Genomic DNA, 26,397 nt, shown 5'->3' with positions numbered 1-26,397 from the left:
CCCTGTCTTGAAAAACAACACACACATACACATAAAAATAATAATGTCACAGATGCACATGTGTGTTCTATACTCTTAGGTAAAACTTGTGAAATGGACAATTCAAGGACATGGCTGACATCTGGCTTTCTCCCTCCCTTCTTCCTGCCTGTTTGTGTTTCTCTTTCTCCCTTATGATTTCCAGCATTAGGAGGCAAGACACACATCTGCCCTGCCTCCAGCCTGTTCTCCTTTTTAAAACGGATTCTGGATAAAGGACTTTGACCTTCCAGGTCTGTGAGCTATGATGCAATTTTAATAGGTGGTAAATCATTTTGAAAAGAATTATTCCCTTCCCTCTTAAAAAAAAAAAAAAGACGCGACCCATGTTCATTCATACTTGAGCGACATAAATGGGGGAAGTAGAAATGAATGGCTTGTCTCTGCAGGCAGCATGAATTACTGATGGCCAGTGCAGCGGGATCTGGAATCTTACAGCCCAGGATTAGCGAGCAGCTGGCTTGGGGGACACAGCCAACTTGGGGGGCAGGGGGAGTTACCGCTTTCCGTCTTCTACTTGTACACCAACAGAGTGGTACTCCCGTAGGCCTCTGCTCTCCGTGTCGGAATCCGTGGCTGTTTCTACCTAATTCAACACAGAACATCTCGCTTTAGACCTAAGGCACGGAAGCTGCTCAGTGACTACTTTCTTCTTGTTCATTTGCTGTAATTAATTGTATATTTGTTTAGCAATGCAGAAATGCACTTGATCCAGGAGAGAGAGAGAGAGAGAGAGAGAGAGAGAGAGAGAGAGAGAGAGAGAGAGAGAGAGAGAGAGAGATATTCATTTTTGTATAATTATGTGGCTACCAGGGTTTCATTGAATTTTTTCATAACTGCTTGAACTCAAGGCTGCACTTGAGTCTTTTAGACATATGCAGATAAAATTGCTTAGTTGATAAAAAAGTGTTTGCTGAGCGCATTGTCACAGGACGTGAAAGCTCTTATCACACTGTGCAGTGAAGGAGGTGAGGACCGTGTGAGCCAAACACAGCTAACAGTGACAAATAAGCAGTTTCAGAGGAGTGGACCAATGGCTGCAGCCACACACGGAACGACACAGCACGGGACGAGAGCACCTTCGGGGACACGAGGAAGCCTTGTGGCAGCTGGGATGGCCAGCAGGCTGCTCAAGGTGACAACAGAGACAGGCATCGTGAAGAGGATGCTCACCATGGCCCTGTTTGCTAAGAGGTTCCCACAAACCCACCAGGCATTTGAATGACTGTCAGCTATGGGAAGCTGTTACACAAGGGGTCCCCGTGGCAGGAATTCTGTGAGGCCAAGGCTGGCAAAGCTGTGGAGATCCTTGCAGACACCAGACAGCCTCCTCTTTACCCAAAGCATCATCTGAGGCATCGGCAGGACGGTTAAGCGCAAATCCAAATGTCATAATATAAAAACACATTTTCTTAAAAATCTAACAGTCACTACCAGGGAGTACAAAGCAGTCAGCACCTTGCCACTGTACCATGTGTTGAGGAGGAGAAACCACTGGCCCAGGGCTGACTGTGATCTGAGGCTGCTCCTCCAGGCCCCATGAGGCCAGGGGATGTGGTGGTCATGTTTGTGCATAATTTGCTTGGGTAGGAGCCAGATACTGACTCAATGTCCTAAGTTTTTATCTATCTATCCATCCATCTATCTATCTATCTATCTATCTATCTATCTATCTATCTATCTATCTATCTATCTATCTATCTAATCGTCCACCCAAAGACCCCAGTGGTGTTCCTAGAGAACCAGGAAAGGTGAGTAACTTGCCCAAGGGCACTCAGCTTATTGGAGGCAGTGCCAGGATCCAACCCAGGTGCCCGTGACCTCAGAGCTCTGCTCTGCACCCCTCATGGCCAAGGAAGTCTCAGAGCTCCTGCCGTTTCTAATCAAAGGGTGGATTTGATTAGACTTCCTATCCCCATGAGACAGCTTTACAAGGAGACAGATGCTGGATGAGAGAACAGTGGTGCCAGGTTCTGACAGCTGGAAGGAGGGAAGGATCAAATGCAGAAAGAACATTCTGGAATGTTCTTCCTGTTAGGGGGTCACCCTTCTGCCTCCTATTTCTAAGTGATCACGGCCCTATTCAATTGTATGTGCCTTGCTGGCCATGCAGATTACTGGTACTTCACACGAAAGACCTTACTATAAATGAATATGTTTAAAATTCTATGTCAGGACACAGAGAGCTACCATTTATTCATTCATTTATTTTGCCAGGGGTAGAACCCAGGGGCTCTGCATACACTAGGCAAACACTCTACTCCTGAATTCCATCCCAGTTCTGCCTTGTGTTCTGACTATCTACAATTCTATGTTGTGAATGAAACCTAATTTACTTATTTAGTCTTCAATGGGGGGATAATTTGGTTAGTTCTAGCTTTCCGACATTGTTTATGATGACTCATATAAATGTACTTGAGCAAACTTTTGAGAACATCAAAACGATGAGAACATGGTATGATGATCTGTGGCTGTTGAGTCATTTTTACAGCTTTTGAAGATTTCACCACTTATTTTTTTGAGACATGGTCTTACTATGTCACCCAACCTGGCCTCAAATTTAAGATTCTCTTGTCTCAGTCTCCCAAGTTCTGGCTTATAGGCATGCACCTCCATGTCTGGACTTATATTGCCAAATTTGAGAGATGAATAATGTGAGTGACAGAAATTAGCATGAGTCCTCTCAGAGAGATTTTTGAAGTGGAAACAGCATACATTTTTATCATAAAAATATTGAAAATAGTTGTCTAATTTACTTCACTCCTGGGAATGCAGCTGAAAGAGATGGTGATACATTCTGACCCATGTGAGGTCTTCATTGCAGTATTATTTGTAAGGGGAAATATAGGAAAATAGAGGCCACGAAAGGACTCTTCAGTAAATCATTATTTAGTCATGATGATGGATGTCCTGCAATTATGTAAATGATGGTTGTAAAGTTAAAAATATAAAAAATGCTTTTGATGGAGTTAGACTAAAGTGTATGGATTGGCAGGCATCACTGGCCACAGTATTAGAAGACATATGTACACACACACACACACACACACACACACACACACACACACAGAGAGAGAGAGAGAGAGAGAGAGAGACAGACAGACAGACAGACAGACAGACAGACATGCACACACAAAGAGACATATCCTACATAGTGATTAAAGACCGACAGTCAGGCGGTGGTGGCACACATCTTTAATCCCAGCACTCTAGAGGCAGAGGCAGGCAGATCTTAAAAAACAAAACAGACAAACAAGGGGCTGGAGAGATGGCTCAGAGGTTAAGAGCACTGACTGCTCTTCCAAAGGTCCTGAGTTCAATTCCCAACAACCACATGGTGGCTCACAACCATCTGTAATGGGATCTGGTGCCCTCTTCTGGCCTGCAGGGATATGTGCAGACAGAACACTGTACATGATAAATAAATAAATCTTACAAACAAAAAGAACAAGACTCCCCAAGCCCCCAATTTTTCCTTCTAATGCAAGTCACTTTTAGGGTGACCTAGGAAGGCAGAGCTTCTGGACACCTTCAGTTCTGCTTCAAGCTAGTGGTATAACTATTAGGAAACTCTCTTTGGTTCTGTTGAATTTTTGCTTCTTTGTTTAAAAATGTGGAACTATCCAATACCTCCCGGGACAAAGACCAGTCGGGGAGATTGGTCAGATGCAAACTCTACGTCTTCTCAGGGCCACCAAGGACCCCCAGGAGAGTCACATGCACATTAGGTTAAAGGGATGCCCATTGGGTGAGTTTTGCCAAGTTTTCAGAAGTTGGCATATGAAATGATTCTAAAAAAAAAAAAAAAATGAAGCATCCTTGGTGGAAGGCAAAGGCTGAAGGGTCAGGACAACATGCACCCAAAAGGAACTCAACATCTGCCAACATCTGCCACCCCGGGAGGAGAAAGGCAGGGGAAGGAGAGAGCTGCTATGATCACAGCGAAGAGACGCCAAGGAGCTTCCTGAGGAAAACATGGTGCACAATGTCTGCATCTATCCATGTCGAGAAGATTCCCCCTAGGACGGAGAACGAACCCAAAGAAAGGCGAATCAATAAAGCCCTTCTGAGTGAGGCTGGAGGCAGGAGCTGTATTGGGGGTGGGAGTTCCCCAATTAAGAGTGAAGAACACCACATAAACAAGTAATCCTGAGGTGACTGAGAGGTGCCTTTATACTCCCAGGAATGGCTACTCCCAGTTCTTGCAGGGCTATATACAGAGGGAAGCAGTGAGCGGGGAGCCATGAGACTAGGCTGAGCATGGCATCTGTGGATATGATCTGCTTGAGAAACAAGGAATTTGATGGAGATGATCTACACATGTCTCGGAGTATGTGCATATATGCACACACTATGGGTGTCTGCAGGCCCAAGAGGAAAAGTGACAGGCGTAAGCCTAAGGCATTCTTTCCTATGCCCATGTTTTCTCTCACACCAGACCAGGTTTGGTTGGCACCAAACTGTAGCAAAGCAGTCTCAGCCTGAACTGCTGCTGGGTCCTGAGGTGGAAGCCCAGAGCACACCAGAGCTTCCATCTGGAATCTTTGCTCTCTAAACAAGCTCTTTGGGCTCTATCTTGTAAGCCTTCCTCGAAGCAAGGCAGATGTATTGCTTTTGAGATTAAACTCATGTTTCCTTCAGGGGTCCATTTTAAAGTCCGGGAGCTAAACAGGATGGCTTATGGAGGAGCTTGGAGGAAGCGTGCATGCATGTGTGCGTGTGTGCGTGCGTGCGTGTGAGCACGCGCGCCATGTGCTGAGTACAGTATAGGGATAGTCATCTCAGTAGGACCCCCCCACAGGAATTATCCCAAAGGCTTCCGGTGATGCTGCTCATTGTGGCAGCTTGGGAAGGACCTTGTGGTGATTGTTCCCATGGCAGAGATATGCCTAGGCCCATGGGAACGATGACTTCCTGCTTTCTCCCGAGGCGGTTTCACAAGTACACACACCCACACAAGATGAAGACCTTTCCACAACAGACACTCCATACACTGATAAAACTGAAAACCAAACCAGACAAAAAGGAAAGGGTTAAATATGCCCTTCGTGGTGAAGAGTGAGGGAGCCAGATGACAGATAGCTCCAGGTCTGATGACCTGTGAAGGCACTCCAGAGGACGCAGCCTCTTCTTCTCAGCCCAGGGCTGGAAAGGTCAGCTCCAGATCTGGTTTAAAGTCCAGAGCTCTGAAGAACCAACTATGTGTTCCTAAGGCCGAGTTCACCGTGTAGGGTCCAACCATCTAAGGAACAGGGGGTGTGGAGTGCATGTTTACTCTAAGCTGGGCAGAAAGGGAGGATAGGGTGAGGGACGTGGCCACGGAAAGAGCACTACAGGAACCACACTGTACAGAGCCCAGCAGGCTCCATTTAGATCCTGGAGCCTAGTCTTTAAACAGTGTTCCTTTATTTTTAATTCTGTGTATGTTTGTGTCGGTTTGCGCATGTGTGCATGAGTGCAGTGCCTGTGGAGGCCAGAGGCGCTGGATCTCTTGGAGCTGCTCTAGGCTGCTGTGAGTTGTCTGACATGTTCCTATCCTCTACAAGAACAGTACATGCTCCTAACCACTGAGCCATCTCTCCAGGCCCTCGGATCTTAGTTTTGACTATACAGGGTCACATGATACCTGCAGACTAGGAGTGGTTACTCCAGGAGCCAATGGATCATAATGTTCATCAGAGAGGGCAATGTTTACCAACTGTATGCTGTGTGCATTCACAGGCTCTGCCCAAGTTTCCCCAGAGAAGGAAGGCTCTGGGTATGATGGTTTTAAAGAACATGGCCCCCAAAGAGAGTGGCACTATTAGGAGGTGTGGCCTTGTTGGAGGAAGTGTGTCACCATGAGGGCGGGCTTTGAGGTCTCTTTCCTCAAGCTTCACTGAGTGTGACAGTCAGCTTCCTGTTGCCCTGAGTCAAGATGCAGGACTCTCAGTTCCAGCACCATGTCTGCCTGCATGCCACCATGCTCCCCACCATGATGGTAACGGACTGAACCTCTGAAACTGTAAGTGATCCACCTCCATTGAATGTTTTCTTTATAAGAATTGCCATGGTCATGGTGTCCCTTCACAGCAATAAAACCCTAAGACGCTGGGTAACTGGGCAGGGGTCTGGGCCAGGCAGGAAGCAGTGCCCTTCAGAGCTGGACACCATGTTGATGGCCCTTCTCTATAAGCCAAGGACAGAGAAAGGCTGTTCCTGGGTCAGGCAGGTTGGATAATCCCAGCAGGGTACATGAGGGATGCTAAGGCAGGCTCCTCTGATGCAGAATTACTTCCCAGTTTAGCTTCTATTCTCTGGGCAGCATAGCTCTGTCGGGGCTGTGGGAGGCCACTTCCTGGGCTTCATCCATCATGGTGGCACTCACAGCCATGCACTCTTAGGCAAGACACTTACCCTCCCTGGTTAACTGTTTCCTCTCCATTGGTTGGGAATAATGACACCTGGTCCACAGGGTCACTAGAGAGGATTAAGTGAGGACATGGCAGAGAGGCAGGGGCAGGGACAGGACACAAGCTTCTTGTTTATGTCCGCTTCATACGCTCCAAGCATTGGCTTGTCTCTAGTACCTGGATGCCTATGAAGGGTCTTTCACTTCTTTAAAAGGCTACTCCTCAGAGTCTTCACTCTTACTGGTGGAGCAGGGACCTGGCCACATCTCCTTGTTACCCTGACATTTATGTTTCTCCCACTACATTTTGAGGTTAGCTTTTCAACGGATTTTTTTTTAGACACCTGTGATGTTCCAGGTTCCTGTGATTTTTTTTCTTCTTTCTCCACTGAGAAAGGAAGTTGAGCGAGTTTACCACCTGGTGTCATGGCGTTCACGCGTATCCCCACGAAGCATTCACCACCAATACAGCCATCCACTCCATACCCAACATGAACTGAGAGCTGGCTATGAGCCAGGCACTGTGCTGGGTGCTGGGGTACCAAGAGACAGGAGGCATGGGCCCAGCCTCCACAGAACACAGCGAGGGAGGACAGTGCCTGGAAACATTCACAGAGGTATGTGGGGTCCAGCCGTGAAGGAGGAGACACTGTGTGTGAGCCCAGGTGCAGGCCCAGCTAGGAGGAGCACCAGGAAGTGTTGTGTCCCTTTGGAGTGTGACGATCCATCTTTATAAGCTCCTTTTAGCTTCTCAGGGGTGAGACTTTCTCCTCAGTCCTAGGGTGGGCCACAGATGGACAACCGTGGCAAAGAACACCAGGGAGAGTCTGAAGACCTGGTAGTGACTATGTCCTGGTGTATCTGGAGAACTCTGGCTCTTTACTACAGATGTGCCTAGAGAGAGAGAGAAACGGCGAATGTCCCCGCACTTTCCCCGTTTCTAGGACCCCTCAGGCTTTTAAGTTGTGTGTTTACCTGGGGTTGGGGCTGAGTTATTCCTAAGGCTTGGCGGGGGTTCTGTGCAACTGTGTAAAGCACCCAGCAAAGTGCCTGGCACATACAGCCAGGACAGAGAGGTGACGAGAGCAGTCATAGGAAGAATCCAAAGAAGAGAGAAGAAAAACAACTTCATGCGAACTTGGATTTGGAGATGTTGGATACTTACATCTGACCTTGGGTAGGGTTGATGATCAGGGAATTCAGAATCCTAAACAAAACAATGAAGCCACAGTGTGGAGACCTGGCTCAAGGACCCAGGCCAGTGGGCTGACACCCCCCTGGTTTCTGCCTGTCCCCCCAAGTCCTGTATGGGGCCGTTACTTCCAGCTCTGTGCACCTCCTCCTTGTAGGATGTGTGTGTGTGTGTGTTTAGAATTAATCGTTATGACTTTAAAATCTGCCAGACACAGGCTGAGCAGAGGTGCAAAAAGCAAGAGGCAAATTCCGACAGCAAAGCCTGGCCTGAGCACCCATGTCCCCTAGGGCTTGGGTGGAGGAGGTCACCTGAGGCCACTCGTGAGGCAGGACCCCTCCTATTCTGTATTAATTAATGCTTCCCTACACCCAAGCCAGGCTCCCTGAGTCAGTGGAAGAGTAGCAGGGCCAGCCCTAAGGGGACTGTGGGGCAACCTTGCAAGGTCTGAAATAACAGGGTGTTGTTGCTCTTATATGTAGAGGTCTCTGGGGCAGATGGCTGTGTGAGAAAGGACCCAGCCACACGCTGCCCCAGTTGGGCACATCCTTCGCTCACCCCATAGCACTTGGATCTGTTTGCTTCATTATTCTCAACACTCCTTGAGGACTGAACACTGAAATGTTTTCAACAAATCACTGTGACAGGATACCCTCACCCCCTTTACAGGCATCTGGATAATCTATCCAAATCCTCTACCTCGCTGTCAGCCCTGAGGGCCACACTTCTAGGTATGGGGGCAGTGGACTGTGCTCTGGGCTCTCTCATGCTGTAGCAGGCACATGTGGCCTCTCAGCATTTACTATCCTGCTTCTGTTAAGGGGCCAGACTTGGGGCTGTGACTTGAATTTTGACTCAGCCTACGCCGGTGTTAGAGAGGGTGGTCAGGGGAGACTACCTGGACCCCGATGGAGGAACAGCGACTTTTGAGGAGCTCTTCAGCCTTGGACACCAGGATCGTCTTGTCGCTGGCCCTCGTGGAGCTGCTCTGTGTGTCAGCGGCATGGCGCTGAGCTGCAGCTGTTTCCAGAGCCAGATTCAAGGCCTTGTTGCTGTCCAGACTGTCCATGGAGTTATAGAGGCCACGGCTATCTTGGGGCCATGGGGACATCCTCTGGGCACGGCTGTCCTGGTAGGCATCCTGTGTGGATTCTGTGCTGCTCTGGGCCGTCACTGAAATCAGAGGCTTGGAAGTGGTCCGTGGGGGCACCGGGGGAGGTGTCTTCTTATAATTTGTGTAGGAGACAGCTGTAAGAGAAAAAAAGCTCAGTTGAGTTCCTCCATGGAGCTGGTCTACAGCTCTGACATGCGCACTCCTCACAGCCTGGTTAGTCTGTTTCTGGACATCTGGCCTTAGAAAATCAGGCAAAATAGGCAAGATCCTGTTGTGCTTAAAGATACCTGTATGGATATATGTAATGATAGAAAAAAATTATAAAAGCAACTAAGTATCCAGCAACACAAGTTAGAAACGTGTGTGTATGTGTATGTGTGTGCGCGTGTGTCTGTGTCTGTGCAAGACAGAACAACTCTACACCACTAACTTCACAGAGGTCATGGTGTTGTGCTAAAACCCCCTTTTACCACACTAGGTGAGGCCCCACATCAGAGACAAAAACGCAATACACACGCAGGGAATCACTGGTGTGAGAAACCTGTGTCAGTCAAACAGCTGAGTGACAAATATGCTGTTTTCTCTCTTCTGATTGTATAGTCTAGAAAGATCTTTACAATGAGTAGTTGTTACTTAACACTGACAAATGAGTGAGCTTATCACGGCAGCATGTTAAAGTTGGTGAGTGGGGATGTTTTTTAAAAGAGCACTGTGGGAAGAGTCAGGATAGAAACTGGTAGAGAGATGCATGCCACAAATCACCCTGAGCTTTGTCTGCCCCAGAGGAAACACCTGAAGTCCCTTTTCTTTTTCTTTTCTCCTAAGATCTTTTGCTCACAGGGATTCATCATCCCTTAAGGAGAGTTATTAAACACTGAAAACATTCTTGATACCATTTTCAGATTCAGATACGTACATGATAAGATTCCTGCTCCACCCATGCGACATTGCCCATGGCTACCTTTCATAAATACCCCAAGACTCACACTCCTCACGCTCCACTCCCTTGGCCCCAGGTTCACAAACTGGAAAGCCCATGTTATTGTCTGCAGTACCATTTCCTGCCTGTGATTCACCCCGTGGGATGGCATCCCCCTTGGAGATTTTCTGGATGTCTCTTGGAATCCCAGCTCTCCCTCGCCTCACACTAAATTGGTTCTGAAGTGTGACAGATGGAGCCATCTGTGTGATGTCTCTTTTGTGCCTCATTTCTCTGGTCGCAGAGTCTGGGGTCCACGTGAGTGACCAGGGTCCTGTGATGGATGGGATGTCCGGGCTTTTGAACCACTGCCCTGTACCACATCCTCCCCAACCAGCTCTGGGAGCTCCCTGTCACACCCCGTTCTTCTCACTCTACTCCTCCTTAGAATGTTTCCTTTGCTTTTTCCCGTCTCAACTCTGCCTCTGACAATGCTATGTCCACAGGCCTTTCCTGAGTCCCTCCACCAAAGACCAACACCCCCATTCCTTCCTTCCTTTACTGGTGACCATTTTTGGGGTCTGGGCTCTCTTTAGTCTTGGAAACACTGACCTTGGTTTCCTCTATGCCCCATGGGTGGAACATAATTACAGCCCAGATTTGCTGAAGATCCAATAACTTCCCAGTACAGCCAAAGTCACCAAGCAGAAGACCACAGGAATCCCAGAGCTTAATTCTAAAATAGAAATGCTGTGCTTTCAATGTGGGACACAGAGAAAAGCCACATGCCTTGAAAGGTGTTTTTTTTTTTTTTTTGTCTATAAAAATTTTGAGAATTGGTTTGTGCTTCTCAGATAATGAAGGTAAAAGGCAGTAACCTCAACATTTTATTTTTTTTTATTTTTTATTTTTCTGGTTTTTCGTTTTTTTTTTTACCTCAACATTTTTTTTTTTTTTTTTTTTTTTTTTTTGGTTTTTCAAGACAGGGTTTCTCTGTGTAGCTTTGCGCCTTTTCCTGGAACTCACTTGGTAGCCCAGGCTGGCCTCGAACTCACAGAGATCCGCCTGGCTCTGCCTCCCGAGTGCTGGGATTAAAGGCGTGCGCCACCACCGCCCGGCTTACCTCAACATTTTAAAGCTCATTCAGAACACGTTTGGGGGGGACATGGGAAAAACACCACAAAAATGCAAAGTCCAGCTAGCAAACCAATTAGGCTAGAGAGGCTGGTGGCGGCTGGAAACACACTGCTGGTGGGCCTGGCCTTTGGCCTCTCTGAGTCTCCACAGGGTAATGTGTGTGCGTGGTCCAGGAGAGTAGAGAAGGTGTAGAAAGGGCAATGGTGAAACCTGTCTGATAGGGTCCTGCTTCAGAGGTCAGTCTGAAAAGGGAGGTCACCCACTCAAGCACACATAAGAAGAGACTTGGGTGAGCCGGGCTCTTTCACATGGATTCACGGGGCTCGGTCACTGGCAGTTTCTGGGAGGAGGACTCCAGCATTTGTCAGGGGTTGGAGCAGAAACAAGCTGGGGCTAGCTGCTGGACTCCGAGAGCCCTATTCGGAAGCCTCAGACATGAGGCTCTAGAACTGCTCTGACCTTGGTGTGTCTCGCCTGGGCTCTGGTCTCTGATCAGATTTAAGCTGAGTTAGAAGGCGGCGGCAGGAGTGTAGTGACCTGTCAGAGAGGGACTGGCCCAACTAGTAGGACACTTGGGGACTAGGCCAGGCTCCACCTTTCATGCATATACAAGGGCACAGAACACATCTGCCAGCTACCACAGTTTCTAGTTTTGCCCCATCTCTCGCTTGTGAACTTGAGTGGGATTTGGGTTCAGCAGATCTATCTGAGAGCAGGACCACTGCCCTGTTGCCAGCTCACTTCGTGTGGGTCAGGGAAGGCCCAGAAGAACTTGGTCAAGGTGCAAGCAAACAAGGCCCTGTCCTCATGGAACTTTCCCGATGGGGCTCTCACCCTTCCATGATGGAAGAACGCATGTGCACAGCTGTGGTGTGCCTGTCATTCATTTCTGTCAGGCAACCTTGAGAGAGTCTGGTGACGCTTTTGAGGGTAGAGATGGGGTGCTCTGGCATCTCTCCGATATAGCCTACTGATACTTCTGAATACCCTGGGTGTTTAGATCCACCCCACCACGGGAACTTCTTCATTCCAAATGTCAACAGTGATGAGGCTGAGAACCCCAGAGGAACCAATCACTCTGTCGTTCTACATGACTCTTGTGCTCTGAGGTCATGTGTAGGGACACATGTGTACAGGCAAATCACACTGCCTCCTGGCTCTCAGCGTGGTTTACAAAGGTCAGCATGGGTCTTGCCAAGTTTGAGCAGACTGGACTGGAGCACATTCATCCATCCTTGGAGGCCACAGTCCATTTAGAGTCTTCTTTTCATTATGCCCTTAATAGCTTTGTAGTTTATTTATCAAGGACACAAATACTACTTGCGCACACTCACAGGAGAAGTGGCAGGTCCACCTTGGAAGAACACTTAGAGCAGTGGTCCTCAACTTTCCCACAGCTGTGACCCTTTCATACAGTTCCTCATGTTATGGTGACCCCCCAACCATAAAATTATTTTCCTGGCTATTTCATAACTGCAACTTTGATACTGTTATGAATTGTAATGTAAATATTGTTTGGAGACAGAAGTATGGCAAGGGGGTCATGACCCACAGGTTGAGAACCACTGACTTAAGCGTGTCCCCCTAACAGCACTGGGAACTAAGTAGCCATCCTCATGCCACCCCCTTTGATGGGGTTTGTGTGTAGGAGGAGAGTTGATCCTTTCTGGGTGCATTTCTGTCTTGCTTGACTGGGAGAAAGCCAGCAGAGCCATGTGGAAAACATGGAGCCTGACGGTGGACTATGCTCTTGGTGACACACAGAGTCCATACAGCCTTGGGTCTCTCAGCGGGAATACTGATTTTAGGGAAATCTCATGTCCCCACAGATGCTGATGGGAAAGAACGCAGAATCAAGAAGCATCAGAAATTGGCATATAGGGCTGGTGAGGAGTCTCAGTGAGTAAACCACCTGCCATACAAGCATGAGGACCTGCTTAATGCCCTAGGCCCATCTAAACAAAAATCCAGGTACAGGGGGTCATGCCTATAATCCTAGAACCTGGGAGGTGTAGCTACGAACCTTGGGGTCTAGCCAAATCAATGAGCTCTAGATTCGGTCAGTGATCCTGTCTCTAAAAATACAGGGGCTTGAGGAAGGCACTTACTTGCCTTCTTGTTTCCACATGGCTCCAAATCCACACATATATGCACATGGACACACACATGCACACACGGACACACACACACACACTGTGCATATCAACACGGTTAAATGTTTGTGTCTGTCCTATAATAGTTACATTTATCTTCACACATGCTGGAGAATATCAAACCTCCTATCAGGTGATCTCCAAGAAAGTGAAAGTTGTTTGCAGTTGGCCTTTCCAGGAAATTTGAGGAAGCACTCAAATTCTACCTCACACCAATCCAAGAAAGCATCCCATACCCCAGCTCACAATGCAGAGCCCATTATGTGTACTTTAGTAAAAACCAACATCGGAAAAATATAACAACCAAAACTTCATTGCTTCATGGCCCTTTAGCAAATTGGTAACATAATTATGGAGACTCTTAGGACAGACCTTAGAGAGCCCAGAGAAACCAGACACATGCCTTCCCACTGGTGGCACATTGCTTATAGGGTAAAGATAGGAATCTTGAACCTGGTCTTGTAGAATAGGAGCCACATAGCATAAGGGGCTAATTAGCGGGCATCTCTCCCTGCTGAACCCAGAGAAGGGCCTGCTATGCTATAGCAGGGAGGCAGGAGCGGTGACCTTTCTTGAGTGACAAGAAAAAAAAAATAGCCTGGCAGATTTCAGAGCTGTGTCTGTGCACTGAAAGTCTATGTGTCACGGACTCAGGCTGGGACACAATGCCTGTGTAGAGGGTCAGAGATAATGTCTACCTGGGGCCAGTAACACAGTGTCAGGGAATATCCTTGACTGGTTACAGTCAGAACATTTGAAGAGAGATCCTTCTTACTGCAGAAGTAAAATGCATTACTTCAGCAACCATATTTTCCTATTAAACCTTTTTGAAAGTGAATCCAAATGCATGTATTTTTAATTGCTAGAAAGTCAACTGTACTGCAGCAAAACCATATAATTACTAATTTTCACAGTCAATCTACACCTGAGTACTTTTTCAACCCACCTGTGACCATAGATACCATCCATGTGACATCCACAGACCCAGGTGAAGGGCTCAGAGACGCCTGAAATCTTTGAGGTTTATACAACAGGCCCAAACAAAAATGTCGCAGACATCACACATGGGAATCATGCTGTTGATTTCTAGAAACATTTTTGTAGGGCCCACGATCCTGGTAGTGCTTCAGACTTCTGCTTTGATAGTTTAAAATGTTTATTATTTTGATATCTTGAATTAATTATTATAATTGTTCAGCATTTTGAAAATGACGCGTTGTTCAATATCTGAAATTCACCTCCACGTAGTCACAATGGAAGAATCAGGATGAAAGACACGTTATGACTGTGAGGCCAAAGCTAAGCCATCCTTCAAGCCCTTCAAGCACGCTGTATACACACAGCAGCTTCAGCAAGGCAAGCTTCATGCACCTCCTTGCCCGAGCTATGAGGAATAACTACACCATCCTTTCTACAGACATGAGATGATGTGGTCTTCTGGCCTTGGAGAAATTATCCCCTTCCATCTCTGTGCTTGCCTATGTTACTGCTAAGCACTCAGAAGAGTTGTTGTTATGCCATGGTCACCTAATGCCTCTCATGATCCATATTCCTCAGTGAGCAGGAAGAATAAATACCATGGCAACCTGGAGCTTGGTCCAAGTCCCCTACTTCTTCAGAGACTGCTATTAAGTTACTTCATGTGTATTTATGAAATTCAATCATAAGAAAGAAAATTCTATCCATGCTACTAATGGGATACTTCCAAACACACACGACATGGCTCCCAAAGAACACAGCATGCCTCCACTGGGGATAACCTCATACCAATGTGGCTCACACACATGCAGTGTGGTCACATTAGAGACACCAGCATGCATAATCTGACTCCACATGAAACACCTATGCAAACAGTGTGACTCCATGCTTACAAGCATAACTTCACATTGGATTAACCAAGGTCTGAGCGGAGAGTTGAATCAATCCCCTTTGTTGGAAAGAAGTTAATTTGAATAAAATGGAACAAACTGCCCCATTCTCTTTTCCTTATAACAGTGCCATGCCCTAGCTTTCTAAGTTTATTTAACTATCAATCTACACCCAGACTCCAGGAGACCATTTCCGAATTCAAACCCAGAATGTCATTTGCAAGCCAATTCTGGTGTTCTGTGGTGTGAAGCACAAATATATAATCAATGCAGAGCATATTCTGAATGGCAGGCATCACCATTTTGTCTGGATGTACACACCATCCTGTGAGTCACAGCACTCCCTTAATTAGATCTTTAAGTATAGCAGCCTAAAAGGAATTACAGTAATCAAGCCCAAGACTGCCTAGATGAGAAGAGGAACCAGAGAAACCAAACTTTGAAGGGAAAAGATTGACATAAAAGATTAGAGACATTTTGACACTTTAATTAATGTTAGTTTCAAAACATAAGTATAAATCAACCAAGACATTGAAATCACTTCCCACAGGCATTTACACAATGGTCTCCCTAAAGTTTTAAAACAATTATGTGGCCACACAAGTTTTGGGGCCACACTGAGGGTTAGCAGCTAAGATGCCTGTTTAGAATGTGCTAATTAGCAAGAAATTATAGTGTAACCGGTGCTCAGCTTCTCCCAGATTGGGAAATGAGGCAATGGCAGCTGCTTTACTGTTGAGACACTTCCTGCTTGCGTTTTAACTATCTGCAAATCAATCACACCACACAGAAAAAGCTTGGACGGGAATCTGTGATGTGAAGAAACAAGCAATTTTTTTTAAATGTATAGAATCCACTAAGGGCCAGGTAACCCTGAAGGGACTTCATCAGCATCGCTGGCGAGCAAGGAACTTTGTAATGAGACCATTGCACAACAGAAGTTAAAATGAACAAGCCACATACACTGTCTCCCTTCCAAACCTACAGAAGGATGAAGGTCATGAGTAGAGACTAGAATGGGTAACACAATGAGACTGTTTCAAAGAACCAAGGATGTCGAACAGTGGTAGTCACATGGAACGTCCTGGGGCTGATCCTCAGTGCTCACGAAGACCTTAAACTTACATGGGAACATGTGAGAAAATAAACCCAGGTGTAACCCACAGGTTGATAACCGAGACACATTAGGTGGCAGCTGGGGTGGGTGTGTGGACTGTGTTGGTGACAAGTTTTGAACTGTGTGGTGGTGGATAGCCCTGCCATTTGTCTCACGGTGTGTATCCATGTGCACACACCTTAATTTCACTCAGACCCTTAATATGAATGGAGTCTCTACTCGAGTGATTCTGGAATCCTATTTGTCTCATTGGAGTTTTGAGGGAAGGCTAATTCTGTGTGGATCTTTGCTGATTTCAACTCACAGGTGCTACTGACCTACAGAGGCAAATGTATCTAGATATTAACGTCTCTTAATTAAGGAAGAGATGACGCTCTACAGAATTCATGAACAATAAAGCAAATGTGTCTTGCACGGCCAGACCCAGTGCATACCTGACTTACTGATGTTTCAGAGCAAAATCAACATATTCTAAATAATGTCTGTTTGGAGGCCCCAAGCAAACACCAAGGACTGCATAGTCATAATTCCAAGGTGACTAGAACGGAAAGGAAGATACAGATATTGATTCTCCCTATGGCACAAGCAAGTGTTGATTAGTCTTCTGCCTCATTGAAACTGTCTGGGCAGACAGCCGATGTCAGCTGTGACAACAAATCAGTGTCCTTGGAGTGTGGTCCTCTGAGAATCTTCAAGGCCTGGGTGAATCAATACATGCCATCACTTTGAGTTGGCCAAGCATGGCCGTCCAGTGGTCTGGAGGCCCACAGCTGTTAAGAGAATGAGGGTGCGGGTGTTGGAGGGCATCTGACTTTAGACATCACAGGCATCATGGCTGCAGACACCTCACTGTGAAAGGCGAAGGGTCATGGCTCTCTTGCTGCATCCCACATGAAGTGCTAAGACAAACTCCGTGCAGATCTGGAGCGTCCTCACAATAGATACTTTCTGTACCTTCCAGCTGTTCCTTGGCAATGGAAGTTTATAGGCTTAAATTTCTCTGCTCACTATGGCACCATGAAAAAAAACCAGAGCTTTTCACAGGATAGGCAGGTTCACCACACTCTCAGTCTCTATAAAGTCCAGCCCCTCCCTGGCCCAGGCAAAGGGGACTTGGGCAGAAGATGGAGTCCTGGAGACAGTGACTCATCATGGCTCTGCTTGGTATGGAACCCGGAGGCACGATGTATGGGCCAAAGTGGCAATTTGCTGTGCGATCAAAGGGGCTCTCGGTGCTGTCTGCCAGCTGGCTCTCCTTATGTCACAAATGCTATTCTTTATTTAAGAAAATCTGCCTCTAACCTCAGGGTATATAGAAACAAAGATGCAAATTCATAATGAACTATAAAGAATTTCTACAGAAGCCCACACACAGGAGTAGCTTGCCCATAGCTAATCAGTCCACAAATCCCAACATATAAGTGCAGCCTACTGTATACTGGGTGCTATAGACAGAATAAAACACTAGGTCTTCCTCTCTTGCTTCTCCTTACCTCTCATCCTCTTTATTCAGAAAACTCATCCTTAAAACCCACAGTACCTGCAGCTTATGCAAGTCTACCCAGAGATGGAGAAATCCCATTCTTTCATTCTCCAATCACACATTCATTTATTCACTATTTCATTAAGTAAATACACAAAAATTTAGTACATCGCTATAATATGCTACATGCTATTTCAGGTACTATGAATGTCATTGCAAGAAACATCCTTGCCTCACAATGCTCATATTCTAGTGGAGGAGAGAGATGGTTAATAAAGAGGGTTAGTGAACTGTCCGTCCTAGGCTGAAGGACACACTGGAGAGTCCAAATGCTACTGCACCAAACCCTTGGCAGGCACTGGGCATGTAGCACCTTGCTGTCTTCCCTGTTAAGTAAGGGTCTGACTTACTGCCCAGTCAGTCCTAGATGAATGGAATTATTAAAGAAAGAAGGACACATGCTTTTCCCAGTTCCAAAGCTACTTGCCAGTGAAGACGTGATGAAGGAAACCACTTAGTTCTCAAGGCAAAAAGGGAATTAATTACTGAGCAGATGGCTTTGCAACATGAGCTGTGTAGGCATGTTGGCTTTATGCCATGGCTTTATGAAGAGTTATGTTCCACATGAAATTTGGGGACTAATAAACATCTGGCCAGATGTGGTACTAGCTTGTTTTGGGGTAGTCACACCCTGGAAAGCATTTCATCTTTTCCCTTTCTTACAAAACAGGTTTACTTCTGATAAGCACTGATCCAGACAGGGAATGGCGACAGAGCTCTTTCTATAGCTGGGATTTGTCTTGAAAAGCGGGCATCGTTCCATGCTATTTGACACAGGAAAGACTTCATTTTTAGGAGCTGTATGCATGTATTAGTGGGTATAGAGAAGAAAAGCCACATATCTAAGCAGCTAGTGGCCAGACATTGGCTCCAAAGGTTGTGGCAGGACATTTTCCAGAAGAGCTGTTTGCCCTGGGGACCATGTGTCTACTCCTGCTGCATCTACAATTGGGGACCGTGTGATGGAGTTCCTATCTGTATTCATCATGTCTATCTGGGATGGGCTCTGTCCTGAATACATCTAGGAAAGACAGAGATCCTATCAAGTCCTTACATGGAGCAAATGCTGGGTCTCTGAATGATCTGTGGGTTCTGGATACCCATGAGAATGTGGCCACATGTGGATATGAGGAGTATCTGGGAAGATGGAGCCACAAGAACTAACGAGATCATGACTTTCAGCCACATTCTTTTGTCCTTCAGCAACTCTGGCTTCTTCAACACTGGCATGTCCTCAAAATGTTCCAAGAGTGTCCAGTCCCAAAGGTTTGTGAGGGGAATTTTCTGAGGTATTCATGATTCACAGCACCAGTAATAGGGGTCACAGCCTTGCTGGTTTGCCCTGGGCATCTTTCCAAAAGCATCCAGTGTTGCACCCCTAATGACCTACCATGCCCACTAAGTCCCAACAGCAAAGAAAATAAGCCCTAGAGGATCCTCACAAATGTAGCTCCACTTTACTGCCTTAGGATTTCTATTGCTATGGTAAGACACCATGACCAAAAGCAACTTGGAGAAAAGGGTTTATTTCATCTTACAGCTTGCAGTTCATTATCCAGGAAAGTCAGGGCAGGAATTCCAGGCAGGAACTGATGCAGATACTATGGTAGAGTACCATTTACTCCTCCCCAAAGCTTGCTCAGTCTGTGTTCTTCTATACTTCAGGACCACCAGCTCAGGAATGGCACTACCCACAGTGAGCTGGACTCTCCCACATCAATAAGCAATCAAGAAAATGCACCATGACCTTGTTCACAGGTCAACACAGTGGGGACATTTTCTCAATTGAGGTTCCTTCCTCCCAAAGGACTCTAGCTTGTGTCAAGCTGATGCAGAACTTGCCAGTACATCTACAGAAAGGGGCTGGGAGGTAACACTTGTGTTCTTACAGTTAAAATCCAAGATCTCAGCTCATTCTAAAAATATGCATAAGCAAAAGGAATTTTGACCACATTGTGAGTCCTAGAGCAATTTGTAACAATTGACATTAATTAGAAGAAAAGATTAAATGTCAGCCAGCAAGCATTCATATAGATGTTTCTGAAGGTAATGATTATTATATATATTTGTACATGTCTGCAGCTTCCAGATCTGTCTCAAATCTCATTTGGTTTCCTTTCATTCCATAGAACATCCTTGCAATATCTTATGGACATTAGGTACTAAGTAAATATTTGTAAATTTGATTCAATCAACTGTATGATTGATTAGAATGGCAGTGAAGTAATGACCTGCTATAAATCAACACAATGAAAAAGAAAATGTCAGCTCTCACTAGAGAAAGCGAGGAAAGTACACACTGGCATTTACAGACTCAGATGAGCCAGCTTGCTCATTTCTGTGGGATGGGGCTTTCCTTCTGGATCTAAGCACCCCTTGTGAGTACCTGCATCAGCCAGGACCAGTTAGGTGCCTTGGGTGCTCTTATTCATGGCTGTGTCAACACTCAGATGATTGACCGGTTTATTTTTTCCTATTGCTTTTCTTACTTGGCACAAAAAATAAGCACATAAATGGACGGCTATACAGAGGTGTTATGAATATTCTTAGTAATGATTCCCTGATGCTTTTCAAAGCTTCCCCTAGCACTTGTGTTGAAAAGACACAATGTGCTACTCTGAGGTGACTCGGTCAAGGTGGAATAAATCTGAAGGCTCACTCTAGCAAGGGCTGCTTCCCACGTGCCCACAGACACTCCTTTCTACATAACTGTTTTCTTGCTCTGTCTTGCTGCCACCTTTTCTGTTGTCTGGAAATATCAACCGTGGCACACATTTTGCAACTCGAGTCCCTAAAACTGTTCACCAAGTCACCAGGCGTTGCTCAGCACTCTACACATCTGGCATTTCAAAGGGACTGCAAGACGAATTTCAGAGTAATCAGCCTCATTCAGCTCTTGCATCAATCTTGGAAATACTAAGTTGGCTTGAGAGAGTCTGTCTTAGCTCAGTACTCTGGCTGCCGTCAATAACAGCTGATACTCACAGAGTGTCGGGTCTGAGCATTCCTGACAGCTGTCAAACGCAAAAGGAAGTTATTATGGGTTTTTGTTATATTAATGTTTTTATTGAGACATGGTTTCAATGGAGTCAACAATCATCTTACTTCAGTCTCCCACGAGATGGCACATGCCACCACATCTAGCTTAAAATGTTTTGAAGCATTTGCTTAACTTTTAAACAAACATCTTTTGTTTTAAAGAAAAGCAGTTCAATCCAATTAAGTTCAGGCTTCTAAATAATTAGTACCTTTCCAGAGCAGACGCATGACATTTTGAAAGGTCTGAGGCAATGGTTTCACATTGAGGAGGCTACTATGAAATCTACATCAAAACTCAACTCTGAGTCAAGAGTTGGAGTGGGCTGCTGTTCTGGGAAAATCCCTGCCTTTGACCTTTATGCTTTTGTGTGTCCCCGTGGAGTTGTACATATCTCCCTCACAAACCTTCCCGTGTCAAGTGGGATCAGGGACTCCTTGTCTGTGTGCTCTTTATCTGGGAAAGATGATGTCTGTCCTGGTGAAGATCACCTGATCTTTGGGGAGAATGCAAGGTTCATTGGAGAGGGGAGAGATGTAGAGGGGGGAGGTGCAGAAAGAGGGGTCACAGAGGGAGGAGTGCAGGGGGAGGAGTCATGGAGGGAGGAGGCACAGAGGGAGGAGTTACAGAGGGAGGAAGCACAGAGGGAGGAGTCAGAGGGAAGAGTCAGAGGGAGGAGGCACAGAGGGAGGAGTCAGAGGGAGGAGTTACAGAGGGAGGAGGCACAGAGGGAGGAAGCACAGAGGGAGGAGGCACAGAGGGAGGAGTCAGAGGGAGGAGGCACAGAGGGAGGAGTCAGAGGGAGGAGTTACAGAGGGAGGAGGCACAGAGGGAGGAAGCACAGAGGGAGGAGGCACAGAGGGAGGAGGCACAGAGGGAGGAGTCAGAGGGAGGAGTTACAGAGGGAGGAGTCAGAGGGAGGAGTTACAGAGGGAGGAGGCACAGAGGGAGGAGGCACAGAGGGAGGAGGCACAGAGGGAGGAGGCACAGAGGGAGGAGGCACAGAGGGAGGAGTTACAGAGGGAGGAGGCACAGAGGGAGGAGTCAGAGGGAGGAGGCACAGAGGGAGGAAGCACAGAGGGAGGAGTCAGAGGGAGGAGGCACAGAGGGAGGAGTCAGAGGGAGGAGTTACAGAGGGAGGAGGCACAGAGGGAGGAGGCACAGAGGGAGGAGGCACAGAGGGAGGAGGCACAGAGGGAGGAGGCACAGAGGGAGGAGGCACAGAGGGAGGAGGCACAGAGGGAGGAGGCACGGAGGGAGGAGTCAGAGGGAGGAGGCACAGAGGGAGGAGGCACAGAGGGAGGAGTCATAGGGAGGAGGCACAGAGGGAGGAGTCAGAGGGAGGAGGCACAGAGGGAGGAGTCAGAGGGAGGAGGCACAGAGGGAGGAGGCACAGAGGGAGGAGTCAGAGGGAGGAGTCAGAGGGAGGGGATCTTGTGGGCAATGAAGTAGGCTGGGAAAGGCTGCAGTGGAGCTCCTGTGTCTGGGTACAGCCCCTGCAGATGCAGTAGACTCACAGGGTCCCATGCAGAAGGAGGCATTGAGAGCTAGGGAGGCTGCTGTGGCCAGTGGGCTAGAACAGGAGGTCTCCTTCAGCCTGGAGGCCTCCTGGGGCTCTCGGTGATGATGTCATCCTACATTCACCTGGGATGACTGATGCTCAGTTTCTTCTGGGGCTCAGAATCGGAATCAGGCGACTTATAGAAAATGGTCCTATGTTGTTTCTTGAACATCATTGTCTCAGAGTGTCAAGTCATAGTCCTTACAAAGAGAGTCTCTAAAGAGAACAGCACACCCCGAGGTCTGAGGATAGTGGAGTTTAAATACTTGGACACAGAGGGACCCAGAGACAGTGTAAATCTTGGTGTAAGTGTCATTATACATAAATTTTCTTGTCAGTCACTTATCTTGCATTGTATGGGTATCAAGAGGAGTTAGTATACATCTATGTATCTTTAGAGATGCCTTTAGCACAGTAATGGCCTGCTTAGTGCTATGAGAGATGCTACCCCCCATTGATGAGGCCTGTGGCTGTGGGATGGATCATCCACCAGCCTGTGAACTCAGTATTGTTCAGTAATCAGAATGGGACACATCCATGGCCTCATGGAGCCTTGTCGGTGGAGGCTGGATCCACAGCTCCCGGTATCTGTAGACAGCTCATTGGCAATGGCATCCTCACCAGAAGCCAAATCCTGACTTTGCACACCCAGGCACTTTATAGCAAGGTGCCTTGAGATCTGGACACACACGCTATGTGTCCAGAGCTGGAGGACCTTGAGATGAACTCACACCACTGTTTTGGTCATTATGTTCCAACACCCTTAGACTCTAATAATGTTTTGCACAAATGCAACATGCTCCAGTCCTTAGTCCCATCCTTCAAATGCTTGGATAACCCTACAAATGCATCAAGATGGTGTTGGTGTGCAGGAAAATGTGAATGAGTTGAAAACAAGATTACACTGAAATGTAATGATTAAAATGTTTAAATTTCTGTGACACGTATGTGTGTATTAATGTGGAAAATGAAGAGGTTGCTATGGACTGAATGTCTGTGTCCCACTAAATTAAGGTGCTGCAGTCCTCCTGAGCCAGGAGCTAGTTCTCCCTAGGTGGTAAGGGAAGAGGACCCACGGTGAGAACCGTAAAGTGCTCACATACGCTGCCATGAGAACACAGGCTGGAGTTACAGGAAGGTTAAGGGTTAAAACAGCAGAATCTGAAGCACTGAGGAAGAGGAAGGGAGGGACTGTAGATAGATACTAGCTGATTAAACTAGACAGACAGGAGGACAGGGCTCTGGGCCAATGATGGGAGGTCAGTTGGCCCCCCAAAGGCCTTGATGAACATATGCAATGCACTATGGTCTGGCGTCCAACGTGGTAGCAAGAGTTTCCACCTAAAAACTGAGAAAAAAGATTCTAAAACGGAGCTAAAAACAGTTCCTAATTGTCTCTCTCAAATGAGCGGCAGCTGCGGGTTTGAGCTACTGGTGGGTTCCTATCCTGCGCGCTCGACCTGCAGTATGGCGGGAATGAGGCCTTTGCAAGTGGCACATTAAGCTGCATGGTGGATTTAGATTTTGCTAGTATAAAACAAAGAAAGAGGTTTCTGGACTACACGCTGCTTGGTTAAAAGCACAGACCCACGACAGCTCCCAGAGCTGGTGGAAAACGTACTACCGCCATGTTGGGAAGCTGAGGTGGGTGGAGCCAGCAGCCACAGCTGTTACAGTTTAAAGCAATAGATTCACAATAAGACAGATTCAGATGTAATAGTTTACAATGTGTGTAAAAATGTACGTAGGCTTGAAAGAGAGAAAAAGGAATATATACAGTTATATAAAGAAATAAATAGTTTTTAAAAATAAAGTCTTTAAAGAGACAGTAAAGGTAGTATAAAAAATAAGCCACGTAAAAATGGATATTACACAGAGAATCTGGATTGTGTTGTCTTTGGGATTTTTAACTGCAGAAAAACATTTGATCGTAAAAGATGTTAAGTTAAACCAATTTGTATATTTTAAAGATACCTTGACTTTAAAATTTGGATGTAAGGATGTGTTACTTTGGAAAGGAGACTCTGCTTTTGTTTCCACAGAAAGCCAGAGGCTATGGGTTTGTTCCAGATGAGATACATCAGGTTTGACCAGCCAAGACCCCCTGAAAGATCTCCGATGACACCATGGCCCAGATGATCCAACATCCAGAACGATTTGAAGGCAACTGGCTCAGACAATACACCCTCATAGACTATTCCATAATCCTAAAATTTTCTTTGTGTCCCCATAAGATACAGCGCCCCCCTCCAACAGGAAGTAGTAAGAGAAGCTACGCCCAAATTCCCAAATTATATGTAATTTTACTTTGTTAAGGTTAAAACCTTCCTTTTGGAAAAAAAAAAAAAGGAAAGTGCTGTGGGATGTTCTGTATGGCAAATGTGTTACTGATTGGTCAATAAATAAATCACTGATTGGCCAGTGGCTAGGCAGGAAGTATAGGCGGGACAAGGAGGAAAATAAAGCTGGGAAGAGGAAGGCTGAGAGAGAGACAACTGCCAGCTGCCACAATGACAAACAGCATGTGAAGATGCCGGTAAGCCACGAGCCATGTGGCAAGGTATAGATTTATAGAAATGGATCAATTTAATTTGTAAGAACAGTTAGCAAGAAGCCTGCCACGGCCATACAGTTTGTAACCAATATAAGTCTCTGTGTTTACTTGGTTGGGTCTGAGCGGCTGTGGTACTGGCGGGTGACAAAGATTTGTCCTGACTGTGGGCCAGGCAGGAAAACTCTAGCTACAATGGTCCTTTTCTAGATCCTTGCATCTAAAGAAGGTAATTATGACACATTAAATTATAAATAAGGATGGCTTTTAATGAAGATTCCACCTAGGAGATCATCTCATCGACAATGAGTTAAATGTGAGGTAACCAAGAAAGATCACAGCTACATCCTAGTGGCTGGGACAAAATTAACTCCGCCATGATAAAGCTTCAAGCTCATCATGTAAACGTGAGAACATGGGGCTGCAAGGTTGGAGGGGAGTAATGCTGGCTGAGAAACTAATAGTTAGCAGATGGTCCAAGTTAAAACTGGAGTCACAGATAGACAGAATGGGGCTTCACCCACCCTACCTTGCTGGGAAGTGCATGCACAATGCATTATAATTTCTGTGGTTGGGCCAGAATGATGGACATAGAGCATGTGGGCTCTTCATTGCCTTGGCCCATGATAGCCAAAAGAACTAATCAGTCTCTATTAATAAAGATTTTTGTTAAGTTTCTGCCTTTGCCCAATAAAACCCCTAGGCATAGGAAATCTAGTGGCTTTTACTCCCTCTTGGAAACCTGTTCCGCTTTTAGAGTTTCTTTCCCTTTTCTTCATTTTCTCACCTTTCTTCAATAATTCTTAATCAAACTTGCTTCCTCTTTGATTCCGGCCATGGCAGTCCATGTCTAATTTTCATTGGCATAAGACAACTGTTTCAGGTTGATCCTTGATGACTACAAACATCTCTAACATCTTAGGTCCTTGGGTAATGTACAGCTGGGCCATGACCATCCCGAGGTGATGGTGTGAGGCAGAGACTTTGAAATGAAGCCATTAGACTGGAGCCTCATTGTGGGATTAAAATGTTAACACAAGAGTCCCCAAGAGCTTCCTTGATCCCTCTGCCACATGAGGGCATATAGCCAAGGCATCATCTATGAGCCAGTAAGCAGCCCTCACCAGGTGGTGATCCGGATGCTCCCTAATCTTAGGACCTCTCCTCCAGAGTTGTGGGAAATGTGCTCTGTTGTCCATCAACTGGCAGTCTCTGGCCCAGACGGGACAAAGACAAAGACCTGACCATGATGTAGTAACTGCTGTGACACTGAAGCATGTGTTCACACTCTGAGTTCACTGATGATGAGGTACCAGAGTTGGAAGAAGCTAAGGCGAAGTTCACAGCCAGCAAACGAGATATATACTTTTACCCTTGCTAAGCTTGGATTTGTAGAGTCTTTGGGGGATCTCTATGGGGTCTATAGACAGGGGTCAGGATTCAGTTCAGAAACCATGTACTGCTGTGAGTGAGCATGGTGTACTTGGCTTAGCACAGCTGTCACTGCTAGTGTTGTGGTCTGGATATGAAGTGTCCTCCAAATGGCACATGTGTTAAGTTTGGCTCTTGTACTGTTGAAGCTGTTAGACCATAAAGGAAGGCTCTGACCCACTGTGTGACCCACTGAAGGGTCTGTATTGAATGGTCTTTTTGAAGGTGGGGTCTGGTTGGAGGGGAGGGGTCACTTGAGGTGTGCCTTTGAATGGTCTATCTTGTCCTTAGACCTATCTTCTCTCTACTTCTCTGCCTCCCCTCCCCCATGATACTCTGCTCTA

The 26,397-nt window shown here is 46.4% G+C and overlaps 1 protein-coding gene across 1 annotated transcript in view; it reads right to left on the bottom strand.

The window, feature by feature from the left end:
* Positions 1–26,397, bottom strand: part of Dlgap2 (DLG associated protein 2) — a 149,797-nt gene that overhangs the window by 16,994 nt on the left and 106,406 nt on the right. The window contains exons 7-9 of the mRNA XM_059244992.1: positions 8,521–8,870; positions 7,596–7,637; positions 540–625 (exon numbers count right to left, since the gene is read on the bottom strand). Coding sequence (XP_059100975.1) covers positions 540–625; positions 7,596–7,637; positions 8,521–8,870 — 478 coding nt within the window. The remainder of the gene's footprint in view (positions 1–539; positions 626–7,595; positions 7,638–8,520; positions 8,871–26,397) is intronic.

Source organism: Peromyscus eremicus, chromosome 17, assembly GCF_949786415.1.
Source record: "Peromyscus eremicus chromosome 17, PerEre_H2_v1, whole genome shotgun sequence".
NCBI classification, from domain to species: Eukaryota; Metazoa; Chordata; class Mammalia; order Rodentia; family Cricetidae; genus Peromyscus; species Peromyscus eremicus.
The sequence above is the reverse complement of the archived record's forward strand: the minus strand, read 5'-3'. Positions and strand labels throughout refer to the sequence as shown.